The sequence below is a fragment of the Neofelis nebulosa genome, chromosome 7, assembly GCF_028018385.1.
Source record: "Neofelis nebulosa isolate mNeoNeb1 chromosome 7, mNeoNeb1.pri, whole genome shotgun sequence".
NCBI lineage: Eukaryota > Metazoa > Chordata > Mammalia > Carnivora > Felidae > Neofelis > Neofelis nebulosa.
Genome location: NC_080788.1, coordinates 69,681,649 through 69,699,782, shown reverse-complemented (window position 1 = coordinate 69,699,782; position 18,134 = coordinate 69,681,649). Strand labels below are relative to the sequence as shown.

General features: G+C 41.8%; 1 protein-coding gene across 1 annotated transcript in view; it reads right to left on the bottom strand.

Moving 5' to 3' along the window:
* The window catches only part of RYR3 (ryanodine receptor 3), a 535,021-nt gene that overhangs the window by 326,365 nt on the left and 190,522 nt on the right, over window positions 1-18,134 (bottom strand). The window contains 1 exon segment of the mRNA XM_058738297.1: window positions 1,823-1,930. Within this exon segment, the coding sequence (XP_058594280.1) occupies window positions 1,823-1,930 (108 nt within the window).

Here is an 18,134-nt window from a genome sequence, read left to right as displayed (position 1 = left end):
ATCAACCAGCCTCTCCTCACCAAAGAGGTCTGTAAATGATGAGTTGTTAGTTTTGGAAAAAGAATGAGGAATTAAAAATTGATTTGTTCCACTGAGCTGAAGGGCATATGTCTATGGAGGAAAGCATGGGTACTAAGGTCAATGAGAGGGGGAAGTGAACACAGACTTCAGTGAACATCCAAAGAGCAAAAACTCACCTGTGTTAATGCTCTACAGTACAAAACAAAGTTATTCTCGGGTGGCTGACAAAAGCATCTTATTTTAAACCACAAGAGTGAAGAATCACAAACACTGGTGTTAAGGACCCTAAGAAACAAATTAAACATTCTAATTTTATAGGTGACAACACTATGGCTCCAAGAGATGATAAGACTTGTGTAAGATCACATTAAATGCTGGAAGATGACCCACATGTAAATACTGATTCCATTGAGTCTATGATCATCATCTCTTTTACCATAAAGGACACATTTCCTTATTATATATGAGTTCATTTGAGTCAAGTGAGAATAAACTGTGCTAGGTACTACAAATTGTTCCTATCTACATGCAGTTTACTCCCCAGTACAGGATGCAGAAAATTGGACTTGCAGTTACAGTACAGAATAAGAACTATTTACTCCCTGTTGCTCAAGCAAGGGCACCCATCCCAGACTTCTGGGGTCAATAAAGGCTTCTCAATAGATCTAATATTCAAACTGGTTCCTTGAAGGCAAAGTAGAGATTTTACAGGGGCAGAGAAACAGGAGGAGGAAGCTGTTCTAACAGGAGGGGGTAGCAGACACACAGGATCAGAGGCAAAAGAGTGCTGCTATGTTAGAGGAAGTGAAAGGAATTCAATATGGCTGGAACACTGAGTGCCTGGGGGGAAGTGGTGAGGGACAGGGCAGGAAAGGTGAGCAGGGTGAACAAATCCAGAAAGCCTTTTTGTCTAGTTAAGGAATTTAGACTTTTTCTCAAGATAATGGGAAGACAAAGAGTTTTAAAACAGGGAAGTAAAATGATTAGATCTGCATTTTGGAAAGAACATTAGGATAGCTCAATGAAATAGAATGGCAGCACAGGGGTGCATGTGTGGTTAAGTATAAAAGAAACCAAAGCAGTTAGTAAGCTGTTGGTGTAGTCTGGAAGACAGGATAGTCATCTAGTGCAATATCTGAGGGGGATGGAAATAGATATTTGTATTTGAGATATTCAGGCCACAGAATTAAAATACCCGATGATAAATAGATACAAATTGATGTGGGTCATTTGGGAAAGAATCAAAATTATTCTGAAGTCTGTGGTCAAAGACCTTCTGACACGGGAGCTATGGAGTACAGTCCCTCAGTTTTATAGTCAGGGACCATTCTTCTAACAATAGAAAGTCAAGACAGCTCTATATTTTTTCATCATAAATGAAACTGTGGAGTCCCGGAAGGCAAAGACTGAATTCTACAGGATACTTCATTGGGGCAGTCATAAACCTCTGATGAGACTTTCCCAAGAAAAAAGAACTGCCCAACAAGCACCCTCCATCTCAACGCCCTTCTCACATTTTCTGGCGGATCATGGGTTAGGAAAGAGGAGTAGGTTCAATGTCCTATGGCCTGCGTATGCAGCGTAAATGGTGATATCTTCCATTTTCTGGTGGACGTTGGTTAATCCAAAGGAAGCAGGATTAGGGGTGGTCAATAAAAGAAATCAAACACAGAAAGATTTATGTGGATCAGCTCAAGGTCCTAAGGTTTGCCAGTTCACAACTGGAGGAATGAAATCAAGTATGTACTTTTGGGCTACGGTGTGTCCCAATCCCCATTTAGGATGTAAATCAGGTACTCACCCCTTCGCTGCCATTTTCACCTGTATTGGCAAGCATTTCCTGCAGAGCTCTCACAGAGAGGGACTGTTCCAGCACAAAATTGCAGACGCAGAGATCTGGAGGAACATACTGTGGGAATAAAACCAGAATGAGGATACCTGCTCATATCAGTAGGGGACCAATCACACAATAACATCTCAAGGGCAAAAAGCCTATGAATCAAAGTGACAGGTGGGTGGGTGGGTGGGTGGATGGATGAATAGGAATATAAAAGGTAGCCTTCTCTTATTCAAGTTAAGATGGGTTTCAAGCTGAATTCTAAAGGATGAGGAGAAGAAAATGTCTAAGTCTCAAGGAAACAGTGACCAAGATGTCAGGAGCAACTTCAGCGAGGCTGGTAGTACACATAGAAGAACACACATACAGCCTTGCTGAAGAAGGCAAAGTAAAGATATACTGATCTACACTGATGCCTGAGTAGGACCAAAGGAAGAGGGCCACTGAGATATCATTCACAATAATTTCTAAGAGGACAGTGGACACACCACAGTGTGGCTCTAGACAGTAGTGACACGATAGGTTTTCTATTTACTTGTTAAGAAAACCTGGATACTGGGGTGCCTGGGTGCCTCAGCTGGTTGAGTGTCTGACTCTTGGTTTCATCGTGGGTCATGGTCCCACAGTTTGTGGGTTTTAGCCCTGCATCAGGCTCTGCGCTGGCAGTGCAGAGCCTGCATGGGGTTCTCTCTCTCTCCACCCCTCCCCTGCTCGCTCTCTCTCAACATAAATAAAAGCAAAAGAAAGAAGAAAACCTGGATACTGCACTATAAAAAGGGGCATTAGAGGGGATTAAGAGCTATATAAATATAATTCTGAACAAGAAATGTCCAGAACTAAAAGAACTGATGGCCCCTACAACAATCATTCTAATTTATTATGTGTTCCAGTGATATTAATATTCGTACTTGTTCTGGAACATTTCTCAACAATAGTTAAAGACAGCCTTCGCTGCATACTGACTAGTAATAGCTAATGCTCACTGACTATTTTCTCTGTGCCAGGCCCTGTTTTAGGTGCTTTGAATATATTAGCCCATTTAGTCCTTACAACCACCCTGTATGATAGGAATTATTCACATTCCAGTTTACAGCCAAGGAAACGAAGGAACAGAGAAGTTAGGTCACATGCCTAAGGTCATGGCTTCTATTTGGCAAAGTTGGATTCAAATCCAGGCAGTCTGTCCCCAAAGTCTATATACTTAACTCTACATGATTCTTGCCACTGATGGAAATATTAAAGACATTTTTCACCACTAGAATGTTTTCAATCAGCAAATATTTAAGTATTATATTTGTATAAAACACAGCACAGGGTATTGAGAAGGATACAAAGACACCCAAAATCATTGCTCTGTAGGAGCTTACAATCCAGTTTCATGATATACCATCTTCCTTAGGAATATAGCTTATAATCACTTTGCACGCCAAGTCTTTGTTTCCTACGGGATACTGGAGAACACTGACACTAGGAGAGGAGAACAGGAATGAGGAATGAGGGCCAGAAGTCACCAAGAGCTTATGTCTAACACTCAGACAGGTAGAGCTGTTTCCATGGAGCTCCAATTTAAAAGATCAAGCCAGCCTGCTACTAAAGCACAGATAACCTCTCTGACTTCAACATTTTCTTTTTTAAAATAATGAAATGGTAATCTCTAAGTTTCCTTTAATTGGAGGCATTTTGTATACTCTTCAGCCCTCTTCCCAAACTCAATGTCCTCAAATAAAATGATGTTCTACTTGGGCCTATTATCTCCCTTCATTAAAGTTTCCAGACCCCCAGGCCAAGAATGTGTAACCCTATCCCATTTTGAGGACTTTTCCACTAAGTACGTTTCTCCTCAGGGTCCCCATATTCTGAAATCTTAAAAACCTAGTCTTCCTAGAATTATGGTATTACACAAAATTGCCCAATTCTTTTTATGAAAGTTATGATAGGAGAAACTACCAGGACACTACAGCTTACATATATATATATATATATATATATATATATATATATATATATATATATATATATGTATATTCCTCGCTTTGTTTTCAGTCTGTTCTTGCCGCAGGTAATTAACTCATCTGTATGGGACTTGAGCAAGCAAGCAACTGTTAATGCAGGGCAGAGCGTCATGTCCACAAAGGGCTTCCGGAGCACAGAGAGCAACATTTTAAGCAGCATACAATATGATAAATCATTTCCCTAAAGGCCTTACGCCATAAACATGTATCGCTCAGCTCAGTTTCCCCAAATATGGTGCCATCGCAGAGAATTTTACAGAGATTTTTTTTTTCCCACCACTTTGTCTACCCCCGGATCTCAGGTCACCAGAATAGGAAGCAAAAGGACTGGAGTTTGAGTGTTTCTTCCTCTTCACTAAAGCATGTGGTTTGGAGATTTTCTATTTAGGAAGGTCTGCAGTTACGGCTGGTACTTTAAAGGGCACTTTTTGGCTAATTCAACATTCACGCTCACTTTTACAACCACCATATCTAGCCCACTTTCCTTTGACAAAAACTTGCACAGTCCTCAGAGCTAGAGATCCCGCCCTGACAGGAGATCAGGGGATTCGAAGTCCCCCTTCTTTCTCTCCTGGGTCTGGTCCACAGGAGCACTCCCCCAGCACTGCCATCATCTATTCTGATGGAGGACCACCAATAATACGGAGACTAGACATGCCCCATTTATGATTTTCTTTTCCTTCCAGATATTAAAAGCCCTAAGGTGGTCATGACTTAACTGCTGGTACAGATGGGCACACTGAAATGCGACAGAGAGGGCACAGGGAGAGAGTACCTCAAATGAGAGCACTGTACCTGCACTGGCTTACACAGTTTCCTTATAGTTCAGTGTCTCTACCACTCAAGTGTGGCCCCTTCCTGGAGCCTACGCTTGGGGATAAGTTCACCCTGGTCTAACAGCACACAGAGCAACACGTGGGCAGTGGCAAGGGAGAAGACGGGGCAACAGGAGTATCTGGAGGAAAACAAAATGCAAGTAGTAACTTGTAACATAAACGGAGTCCAGAGCACAGAACCATCTGACCTGCTACCTCAGCTGCCATCCTTAATTAAACTCCACACAGGCCTCAGGTCCCATCTCCACGTTCTTTAAGAATGAGCAAAGGCCACTTGTCCATCAAAGCTAATTTGTTTGCAGCGAGCGGAGTCCCCTAGGAGGTCAGCTCATTGTCTCTGTGCTCTGGAGCCTGTGCCTCAGTCACTCTGCCTGGCAGGCATGCGGCATGTGTTTACAGATTCTCAGCACGGACAGAAGGGCTCTGTTGACATCTGTTCTGAAATAGCTCTTCATCTCTCTTCCCAGCCCTGTCCTTTGCCTGGAGACGCACTCCATTCTCAAATGTCCTACAGAAAACCTTGAGATTCCAGGGCGCGGAGAAAGCCAGGAACTAAGTATTAATTTAGCTCTGCTATGGAAAGTCAAAGAAGGGAAGGCCTACGGACTTCCCATTTTCCATAAATCTATGTAACATCTTCCTCACTGCACTCAACATGTTTTTTCTGGGGCTCACTAAAACCAAGATGGTGGCAATCTGATAAGCTCATTGTTAAATTCACATAGCATCTTTCTACCTAGCACCTCACAACATGCACTCAGCACCGTGCTAGCTTGTTCTAGCCAAGCTCTGGGGGATATGAAGAAGGGAGTCAGTTACAAGGAGGGCTGTCACCCCTCTACTACACTGTTAACCACACTCTGTTCCGGTTACAGGATTCTTTATGCAGTACAGTCTATTTCACTAGATTGTGGGAATCTTGAAAAATCTGTGTCTTTTTCTATTTTTGGTATCCCCAGTACAAAAAAGAGCAAGTACTCAACTTCAGTCTTCTTGAATTGAGTGTGTCCTAGAAGACTACCTGAGAGTATGTGGATCATGGTGGCTGTGGGTTCATATAAACTGTACTGAGCACTCACCTGCCTGGCTGGACCCTTTCCCCAACTGTTTCATTATCTCGGCTCTTGTTCAACTTCTCTGTTTATCCAGTTCTCACACGGTCATGCCTTAATGATACCCCCTAGAAATGTTATCAGTAGCTCTGAATTAAAATATAGGTCCTATTAGTTAATAGTGAATACTCTAGCATAGGAATACCTGAGGTCCTGTAACTGTTCAACTGCTTATTGGTTTAATGAGGATAAGCAGGTACCTTAGTTTCTCTGTGCCTCAGTTTCCTTATCTGTAAAATAGAGATATTATAGTAACCACTTCTCAGAATGACACTTTTTGTTTAAAGAACTTAAAATAGGGTCTGCTACATAGAAATAATAAATGTCAGGGGTGCCTGGGTGGCTCAGTCAGTGAAGTGTCCAACTCTTGATCTCAGCTCAGGTCATGATCTCACAGTTCGTGGGTTCAAGCCCTGTGTCAGGCTCTGCACTGACACCATGAAGCCTTCCTGGGATTCTCTTTCCTTCTCTTGGCCCAACCCCTGCTGTCTTTCTTGCACTTGCTCAAAATAAACTTAAATAACGTCAGATATTATCCATCACAGAGCAGTGAAATCAAAACACCAATAACTCACTTAAATGTTCATTTATACATCTAGTGTAGTTGAAGTTCTTATTTTGTTTAAGGATAAGGCAAATTCCCCACCCTTCAAGGTTGTGTGGTCAAGGGGGGTATCAGGGAAGCCAATGGACAATTTCCAAAGTAGGTTTCGATAGGCCCACGGTGAGTAAGAAAACAAGTGAGGAAGCATACAGAATTTAACGTGACTGGGGTGGAAAGATGGGAAGGAGTGGGGGAAGGGGAAGGAGAGGGAAGGAAACAAAGGGAGGTGAGAAGTAAGGCTGAGGAAGAAGTAAGCATTAGACCAAGAGGATCCTGAGTTCTCTTGTCAAGGAGTTTGGACTTTATCTTCAGAGCAATAGAACACCATTAAAGGAAGTTATGCTGAAGGTCATCTAACCAAACTTTCAGCTTTGAAAGACCATTGTGGGTCTAGTCTGAAGGAGGCTAGACCAAGGCAGAGAAACTAATTACGAGGTTGTTGCCATAAACTGGTTATGAGGTGAGAATAGCACAACTTACAGTAATCACACCGGAGATGGAAATAAGAGAATGAATTTGAAAAATCTTGAGAAAGTAGGAGAGATAAGACCTGATGATCAATTGGATATAGGAGATGAAAAAGGCGAAGACAACAGGTGTTTCTAGGATGAGAAAGAGTGTAAAAAGGGTAGGAATCAGCAAGAATAAGCCACACCAAGTATCCTAAGAACCACAGAGACCATAGTTACACTTGGCAAATTGTCCACTGGACTCTCCCTTTTGGGCCAACAGAATGATGACGGGAGAGTGGCTGTGTATGGGTATGCCCACAGACGTCAGCAGAGTAAGGCTCATCTGGGAAAAGAGTGGGAATATGCGAAAGTAACATATATTCTACATAGGAGAATTCCTCGAGACCCAGCCACCACAGTCAGCTCAATTAACCTCACTTTCCTTTCCCATGTCCATTTAAGCCGTCAGCCGGTATTAGGAGAGCATAACAACATTCAGTACTGCACTAGCTGCTGTGGGGAACAAAAGGCAGAGTTTCTGTCCTTTAAGGAGTTTTTAACCTATTTGAAGAGACATCTACTCTACATGAAACTTTATAAAACAATACAAAAGAGAATATTCAATGCTAAACTGAGGGGTATGAGTGATACTTCCTGCAACAAACACAGCCTTCTTAGCAATGTTGTGATTAGGAAAGCCCAGCCCAGACTGGAGGTTGGCCTCAAGAAAGTTTTTGTGCACAAGAAGTTCCTGGCACATAAAAAGAAACACAAATTTTTGTTTAACAACGCACAAGATGCGAGAGTTATTTTTACCATTTTCTTGTGTGTATTCCTCTCTTCTGTTTATAGAACATTATGTTTTTTTTTAATTTTTAAAAATCTTTTTATTTATTTTTGAGAGAGAGAGAGAGAGAGAAAGAGAGAGCGGGGTAAGAATAGAAAGAGAGGGAGACACAGAATCTGAAGCAGGCTCTAGGCTCTGAGCTGTCAGCACAAAGCCCGACAAGGGGCTCGAAATGTGAGATCATGACCTGAGCTGAAGTCAGATGCTTAACTGACTGAGCCACCCAGGCGACCTCCTCCCTTCTGTTTACAATTCCATTAATGAAAGCAGCATTTTTAAGTTATGAGCTTCATAGAACCTCTGTCTTTACTTTGCTTTTTTCACCCAACTCCTTAAAGGAAAAGGTCAAGCACTTGCAAGTATCATGAGTCAGTACAGGGAGGGCACAGAGAAAAGAGAAAGAATAACTTCTGTTTACTAGTTTTTCTACAGATACCTCCCACTCCAGTCCCAGGACTGAGCAGTTAGATGCATGAGCTTGAGGCTGTATTATACTTATGTGCTGATGAGTTTATATGGACTCAGCCCCACTGCAATGGATAGGCCATTACTAATTCCAGTTATCTGGGGGAGAAGTAGGGACTGTAAAAACAGAGGCCAAAACTAAGTAGTCAGAGCTGAAGTAGCTGGGCAAAGTGCATCTCACATTCTTTGATCCACATTATGAAGCAATCAGCATAGCCAGTGGGAAGTTCTTGGGCAGATGGTACAGAAGCATCCAACCAACGATAGGTCTGAAGGTAGGAAGTAAGGGACCCAGACAGTTCATTCTTTCCTCTGGGATTCCATGTAAATGGGGACCAAAGAGTGAGTATATTCATTGCATAAGAATCTGAAACTTTAAGCTAGAATGTTGGAATGTATTTGACCTTCCATTTTAATTTTTCTTTTGTTATTCCTTAGTGTTTAACAATTTTTTTGAAGCGCTGGCCTGTTTTGGCTTGATTACATAAATTGAGCAAAGAATTTTGGTCTACAAATGAGCCAAAATATTAAAGCAAGGTGCCTCAGTATGGTCAATGGGACAGTAATAGGGGCAATAAAACAGGAGAACCACAAGACAGAAGCAAAGCTGGGGGCAAAGCAGAGGGTCCTTGATAAGCCAGCTCTCACCAATAGGACATTTCTATTCAGAAGACTTGAAACTTCTGAATTTTATTAATGAGGATGGTATCTCAATTATTACCTTCATGCTCTACTCATGCTGCTTGAGGTAGCCTAGTCCAAGAATAAATATGGCTCGTGGTTATTCTCATGGCTGCAGATTTAAAAGTGTGAATACAAAGGAAGTCTATTTCTTTAGGTGCACTATGTCTGCTAGAAATAGGCAGAGGCAGAGCCAGTCCCCAGGGGCCTGGTTTCTATCGTGTTTGTTCCATTTCACCGCGCCACCTCAAAAAAAGACTAATAACCATCACCCTATGATGGCTTGATATAGTCCTAACTCAAAGACCATCAATGAGAAGGCATCCCTAGCCTCCTGGCATAGAAAATTAATCTCTCCTCTAGAAGATGTTCCAGTTGGGTGCAGAGTGGCATTGGATAAGACCAATTCTCCATGGGATAGCATCAAGATAGCCAGAGATGGCATGCGTAGCTTGAATTTCAGGAGTTTTAAGCACTACACAGACATGATCTCATCCACCTACAGCAGACATGAGCTCATTTGTGGACTTCCTCTCTACTGTTGATAACATATAATTATTTGTATTGTGTTTATGCTTCAAAGACAGAACTAGCCACCAACCAAACTAACACCCACATCTTGTCCCAAACAGGTTTAAGTATTTACGCAGGTAAGTGCTTTTTAAACCTATCTTTGTCACCTCTGCTAAGTTTTTGATAGATTATAATGAAAGAAGTTATACAGTGAATGTTTAAATCTGAAGATGTTGCCTAGTGTCTGGATTTCTATGAAAATGGAAGATGGTTTTTACAATTATTTTAGAGGCAACTCAACTGCAATACAAATGAATTAGGTAAAACTTACACGGGTAAGTGGAGAAACAAAAATAGAACCCGTATATATATTTTAACTATATCTACTTACTCATCTATATAATTTTACCAGATATTGTGAATTCTTTATATATATATTCTCTCACTTAACTCTAACTTCAACCCTTAGGGAAAAGATTATAGCCAATTTACAGATAAGAAAACAGACTCAGAAAGGCTAAAACACTTCCCCACAATCACACCCTGGAAATGGCTTTTCAATTACCAATTTCAAACTCAACTCTTTCTGACCAATCCTTTGCCCCTTCCCCTGTAAAGAGAAGATGCCATCCCTATGCCAAGCTTGCAGAATTTTCCTATGCTGCCTCCTCTCAACTCTTATACTTTAATAAGAAGTTAAGGGCTTCATATTAGATTCCTGACTCTCTCAGAAAGAATTCTCTATTTTAGAACGGCCACTGGGAATACAAAGGCTATGACTGCAGTTAGGGAGACAATCAGGGCTCAAGAGCTTTGTAAAACTGAGATTTCTGGCAAGAAAGACCATACATAGTTCCATAATCTACGACTGACTGACCATGTAAGTGCTGTCTTCCAAAAGGCAATTCAATTCTGGCCATGAGGGGGCCGGTTTCCACCAAGGATATGTATGTGAAGATTATAAAAACATGTACATATGCAGATTGTAGATATTTTTTTTTCTTTTTTTTTTTTTTTTGTTTCCATACAACACCCAGTGCTCATCCCAAAAGGTGCCCTCCTCAATACCCATCACCCACCCTGCCCTCCCTCCCACCCCCCATCAACCCTCAGTTTGTTCTCAGTTTTTAACAGTCTCTTATGCTTTGGCTCTCTCCCACTCTAACCTCTTTTTTTTTTTTTCCCCCTTCCCCTCCCCCATGGGTTTCTGTTACGTTTCTCAGGATCCACATAAGAGTGAAACCATATGGTATCTGTCTTTCTCTGTATGGCTTATTTCACTTAGCATCACACTCTCCAGTTCCATCCACGTTGCTACAAAAGGCCATATTTCATTTTTTCTCATTGCCACGTAGTATTCCAAGATTGTAGATATTTTGAGGGAACAGACTTTGCCTGTCTGTGTTAAGAACTGTTCTCATGAAACAAGGTTAAAAATGTGTACAAACTTAATTTTTTCTTTTCTTTTGTTTTAATGTTTTTTTATTTTTTTTTCAATATATGAAGTTTATTGTCAAATTGGTTTCCATACAACACCTAGTGCTCATCCCAAAAGGTGCCCTCCTCAATACCCATCACCCTCCCCCCACTCCCACCCACCCCCCATCAACCCTCAGTTTGTTCTCAGTTTTTAAGAGTCTCTTATGCTTTGGCTCTCTTCCACTCTAACCTCTTTTTTTTTTCCCTTCCCCTCCCCCACCCCCATGGGTTTCTGTTAAGTTTCTCAGGATCCACATAAGAGTGAAACCATATGGTATCTGTCTTTCTCTGTATGGCTTATTTCACTTAGCATCACACTCTCCAGTTCCATCCACGTTGCTACAAAGGGCCATATTTCATTCTTTCTCATTGCCACGTAGTACTCCATTGTGCCTATAAACCACAATTTCTTTATCCATTCATCAGTTGATGGACATTTAGGCTCTTTCCATAATTTGGCTATTGTTGAGAGTGCTGCTAAAAACATTGGGATACAAGTGCCCCTATGCATCAGTACTCCTGTATCCCTTGGGTAAATTCCTAGCAGTGCTACTGCTAGGTCATAGGGTAGGTCTATGTTGGTGGGAATGCAAATTGGTGCAGCCACTCTGGAAAACAGTGTGGAGGTTCCTCAAAAAAAAATTAATGTTTATTTTTGAGAAAGAGAGGGAGAGAGACAAAGTGTAAGTTGGGGAGGGGCAGAGAGAGAGGGAAACACAGAATCTGAAGCAGGCTCCAGGCTCGAAGCTGTCAGCACAGAGCCCAATGTGGGGCCTGAATTCACAAACCATGAGATCATGACCTGAGCTGAAGTCGGAAGCTTAACTGACTGAGCTACCCAGGCACCCCAAAACTTAATTTCTTCTATTTTAATACTTTGCTATGATAAAAGAATAGAAGGTCTTTCTGAATATAGACACAGACTATTTAAATCAGATAAGTTCCAATTTTTGCTTATATTTTTGCCAACAAAAGCCATTATATGTAAGTGGTAAGGTACACACATTGTTTTAAAAGTTTTAAGTAATCTCTACACCCACCAAAGGGCTCGAAATCACAACCCCGAGATCAAGAATCACATCCTCTTGTGACTGAGCCAGCCAGGTGTCCCTGAAAAAATTGAATAATACAATTGGAAAAAATTCTTTTTGGGAAGAGGAGGAAGAGGTCATTATCTTTGAAAAGAAGTCAAGAAGCTCCCTTCTGACTGATGCCTGAGGAGTCAACTATAAGAATGTGACACTCTCAGAATCCACCTGTTTCTAGATGCATCTTTTTTTTAATGTTTGTTTATTTTGAGAGAGGTTCAGGAGGAGCAGAGAGAGGGAAACAGAAAATCCCAAGCAGGCTCTGCACTGTCAGAGCAGAGCTCCACATGGGGCTCCAACTCCCCAAGTTGTAAGATCATGACCTGAGCCAAAATCAAGAGTTGGACACTAAATCGACTGAGCCACCCAGGTGCCCCTAGGTGCATCTTCATTGCAGAGATGAGGGAGTTGCCCTGGAAGAACTGAAAGCCATGGAAAATCACTGCTGCAGCAGAAGGAGACTTACTAAGCAGAAACACCCACAGCCATGGGTGAGCAATGGCAGTGTGTGATGCTGTGCTGGCCTAAGGTTTACTCCAAGACAAGAGCATGAAAAGGCATGGAATAAGTTGATAATGTGCAAGGAAAAGGGAGAAGTTTATCAAGTTATAAAAAGGTGTTGATACTTGGGGCGCCTGGGTGGCTCAGTCAGTTAAGCGGCCGACTTCAGCTCAGGTCATGGTCTCGCGGTCCATGAGTTCGAGCCCTGCGTCAGGCTCTGTGCTGACAGCTCAGAGCCTGGAGCCTGTTTCAGATTCTGTGTCTCCCTCTCTCTGACCCGCCCCCGTTCATGCTCTGTCTCTCTCTGTCTCAAAAATAAATAAACGTTAAAAAAAAAAAATTAAAAAAAAATAAAACAAAAACCTTCTACTGGCGATCTAAATATTTACTTAAGAAGACCACTTGTTGAGGCGCCTGTGTGGCTCGGTCGGTTAAGCGCTCAACTTCGGCTCAGGTCATGATCTCACAGTTCGTGGGTTCGAGCCCCATGTCGGGCTCTGTGCTGACAGCTCAGAGCCTGGAGCCTGCTTCAGATTGTGTCTCCCTCTCTCACTGCTCCTTCTTCACTCACACTCTGTCCCTCTGTCTCTCTGTCTCTCTCCCTCTCTCTCTCTCTCTCTCAAAAATAAACAAACATTAAAAAAAAAAAAAAAAAGAACACGTATTGAAATGACTTCTATGCCAAGGAGATGCCACTGCCACCTAGAAGCAGGACATCTAAATTGCAGGACAAATATCCTTTGACAAAAATCTCGCTGAGAATGCCAATCCAAACTGTGGAAGAAGTAAAAACACCCACAACCACTGTTTCTATGCCCCATCTGTGAAGAATCCAGATATTGGCTGTTTAACTGACACTGACCAGCAGACACAACACAGTCTAGCCTCTCTTAGGGAGAATGTTTAGTGAAAGCAACAGCTGCAACATCAACTATCCTTTTGATAATACTCAGAGATTTCTCTTAAGAGCTAACACAAATAAGCCTGTTCTGGAAGAATTTATGCAGAAATATGGTGGGCCCAAGAATCTCCTGGGTAAGAGTGCTAACATTTCAGATTCCTGGGACCCTTCTCCAGATGGGTACTTTAAAAGAATATTCCAGGTGACTTTGAAGCAGGAGGTCTCTGACCCCAGTTTGAGAGACACTTGAGAGCAACAGGGCCAAAGAAGTAAATTCGGGTCCCTAGAAAGTAGCTGATTCTCATTCTAAATGCTTCCATAAAGAATTCAGTTCATCAAAACATCAAATTTTCTTTCAAATGTATAACCCGGTAATTTGAAATCCACATGACTGTTGTTTTTATAATCTTGCCTGATATGGCCCCAACCAAAAGTAACATCTAGGTGTCCAGGACACCTATCTTCTGCCAAGAATCAGTTGTTTCTGGCACAGTTAGGAAGAATGTTACCAAGGGCTTGACAAAAATTAGTGCTGTGAAGCTGGTGTTCTTTAAAATAAGGAAGAAGGGGCAGCCAAAGAACCAGAGACAAAACGCTGGGCAGCTGGCTTATAAAAACTGCCTGCTGGGAAAGAGCATAGCTGACAGGCTGGATGGCTGGTTTGGTTCTTGAGTGAGCCAAGTTTTTCCCCCTGGCCGGCATGGTCAGCATGTTAGGAAAGGTGCCAAAAGGTGGAGACTTGGAATACTTGCATCTGGGGGGAAAAACAAGCTGTGGAGAGGAACAGCAAAACATACCTACTGTTTATGGACAGAGATAACCAAAAAAACAATTCTTCATATGGTCCTTAAAAAAGACGGCCATAAATAAAACTCTTCCTTAATGAGTGGGACAGGTAATACAACAAGTTCTGTGGATAAATAAAGAGACTCTAAAATCTCTAGTTTTCAATGGGAGCCTACCAAGAGAAACACACTGTTATTCTCAAGAGTTTGTGTATCAGAAAGATAGTAGAGATCAGGAAAGAGGACAGGTAGCCTGTCAGCAAGGAGATGAACTCTGTGCACGTCCCATGTTCCATGAAGAAGTTAGGGGCACACACATCAGCTAGAAGAGGAGCACAGGGTACAGGATGATGGAGTTAGAATGAGATATGATGGGCAGAAACACCAAAGGATAAGGTAAAAAGCCGAGGGGGCGGGCTGGTAGGAAAGCCTAGTCTCAAGCTTGATTTATTTTAGTGTTGGTGGAAGGAACATGGACCAGCACCGTATCAACCACGCATTCCTCTGTATTTCACTTGCTCCTTCCTCCCTTTTGCACGATGACATGGTTGCTAAAGAGTTTAGAAATCATGATGAGGCTGCTCTTTATTACCAAAGCAGCGGTATTCAACAGCTGCAGAACAGAATTTGTGTCTCTTGGTCTTTTCATTACATAAGAGGAAGGAGACAGTTGAGAAAAGCATTATGAGGAACCCACGGGAGTAGAGAAAATGCCAAGCTGGACCTGAAGGCTGACAGAGAGAACAGAGACACTGGGTGCTCGAAGTGCAGTTCCCTAAGGTGCATCAGCTCCATGAGGCTCATAGACACAGGATCTCAAGTGGGCACAGAGCTCATGGATGAGGGGCCAGGACAACAGCTTGGCTTTCAAATGGCTTGCCTTTTTTTCCCTAATGCCGCCTTCCCACTCTCAAATTGAATCCAAATTCCAATGTGGAAATGCAGCTTTTAGTTTTACCCACGACACGAAGTTTTTGCTTTGGTAGAAATAAGCATATCACTATAAACTAAGTTCTGAATTAAAAAAAAATTTGGCAGCAGTATATGGACAGATGTTCGTAACATTTGCAGTTATAAAAAGCATTTATGATGATAAGTAACAGTCGTAAATATTCTTTGCCAATATGGATAGAGTACTTTTATCCCCTTATAGAGACCAAGACCCCAACCATTCTAACTGCCTCATAGCATCTGAGCTAAACTACTACTACTAAATGCTCACATTGACAAAGATTAGCACTACATGCAAGGATTAGTACCACATACCCTCACTTCCAAGGGGACATGTAGTACTCAGATATTTTATTTTTTTTATTAAAAACTCTTTTTAATGTTTATTTATTTTTGAGACAGACAGCATGAGCAGGGCAGGGGCAGAGAAAGTGAAAGACACAGAATCCAAAGCAGGCTCTAGGCTCCAAGCTGTCAGTACAGAGCCGGATGTGGGGCTCAAACTCACAAACCATGAGATCATGAACTGAGCTGAAGTCAGATGCTTAAATGACTGAGCCACCCAGGCGCCCCATCACAGGTATTTTAAAACATGTACATACAGCAGGGAGTTAGCACTGTTAGTGGCTGCGTAAGTTAAAAACATTCACAGGGCACTGAGTGGCTCAGTCATTTGAGCGTCCAGCTCTCATTCTCGGCTCAAGACATGATCTTATGGTTCATGAGATCGAGCCTCCCTTCAGGCTCTGTGCTGACACACAGAGCCTGCTTGGAAATCTCTCTCTCTCTCTGTCCCTCCCCCGCTGTGTATCAAAATAAATAAATAAACAAAAAACACATTCACTTAATAATAAGCACTGCTTTAAAAAAAAACAAAAAATAAACTATTGGAACTGTACCAAAAGAAAAAGCTCTTGCACAGCAAAGGAAACAAACAATAAAATTAAAAGGCCACCTACTGATTGGGAGAAGATATTTTCAAATAGTATATCCAAATAAGGGGCTAATACATGAAATATATAAGAAGAGTATACAACTCAACACTAAAAAATATAATCTGATTAAAAAATGGGCAGAAAACGTGAAAAGAAAATTTTCGAAAGATGACATACAAATGGCAAGATACATGAAAAGATGCTCAACATCACTAATCATCAGGGAAATACAAACCAAAACCACAATGAGCGATCACCTTCCACCCCTCAGAATAGCTAGAATCAAAAAGATAAAAAGTAAATGTTGGCAAGGATTTGGAGAACAAGGAACCCTTGTGCACTCTTGGTTGCAATGTAAATTGGTGCAGCTATTGTGGAAAATCGTAGGAGGGCTCCTCAAAAATTCCACTACTGGGTATTTACCCAAAGAAAACAAACAAACAAAAACTAATCCAAAATGATACGTGTACCCCTATGTTTATTGTAGCATTATTTACAACAGTCAAGATATAGAAGCAGCCTAAGTGTCCAATGACAGATGATGGATAAAGAATATGTGACACAGACACACACACACATGCACACGCACACACACACAACTATTACTCAGCCATAAAAAGGAATGAGATCGTGCCATTTGCGACAATATGGATGGACCTAGAGGGTATCATGGTATTATGTCTTATTGTGAAATAAGACAAAGAAAGACAAAAACCATATGATTTCACTTATATGTCAAATCTAAAAACAAACAAGACAGACTGTAAATACAGAGAACGGATAGTTGCCAAAAGGGGGGGGGGGGCAGTGGAGAGATGGACAAAATGGCAGATGCAGCCTTCCAGTTATGGAATAAGTCACAGGGATATAAATAATAAAACTAAGCACTACTTCACTAGAGAGGTAGTAGAGAGGCCTATTACCTCCTTGGGTTAGGTCTTCGATAATGTCCTTCCTACCAGGAAGCATGAGTTGGACAATCACAAAATGCTACTGATCTGTGAAGATCTATTGGATCTCATTCTCTTCAAAGGTTCCCTCACTGAAGTCACTAATCCCTTTCACTCAGGGCATGAACCAGCTCTGATCAACACAAAGAAACCATAAAGAGACTTGGTCTCTTTCTACCCGAGCCCAACCCATCACTCAGCACGTAGTAAAGCTGGCCAGGAAATACCATGTCCACAACTGCCTCTGCTCAACCATTCAAGGTCACGTGACTGTGCCATCACTTGAGTTCCCTTCCTCTCAGCTCTGCCCAGTAACTAACCCAGGTTACTAAGATTCATCATCAACGATGAGGATGGGGAATAGGTGTTCCAGGGAAGATTATGGCCTTTCCTTTCCCCTTCCCTACTAGATAATCAGGAGTTACCTCCATTACATAATGGTTGAGTTAACTTGGCTCCACTAGAGACAATGAACACATTGATAGAAACTGACTGAGCAATGACACACCTCAGAAAGCAAAGTCTTGGCTCACGGTGACCTAAGCAAGGCCTGTCAAGACCCTATAAAGATAAATGCTTCAAATTATCCAGTTGCTCTCCAGGGGCATTTGTCCTTATGTTCTCCATGAGTAAGATGGAGATGAAAGTCATGTTTGGCGTCCTATTAAACTTGTACACTTTGGGAAAGAAGTAAGTTCATTCATTACTATAGCAACTGGGAACTTTCCATAGCAGGCTGTAGGGAAGTTTGAATGTGATGCCAATGAAACCAAGGGCATGGATTTGCTTCATTTTGTGATGACATCTACACACTAAGCTGGCTAGCTACTTTACCATCACTTAGTTAAACGTTGATGACTGCAACTGGCACTATTCCTGAAAGTGCAGTCTGAGGACCACTTGCCTAAGAATCATACAGAAGTTAAGAAAAATAAAAGCAGAATTTCTGGCCCTACCCAAGACAAGGATGGGGATGGAAGACTATGCTCATTTAAGTTTGAGAAGCATTGCCCTTCTGGGTGAGGTCTGTGCCAAACCCCCTGGATGCTGGCCAGGGTTATCATCTTTGAAGATAAAACATTCTTGACATAACTCACTTGGAAAGCCAGGTAGTGAGCAAAACCACAGCGCTTAGTTTTCAACTTACACAGTGATCAGAGGAGG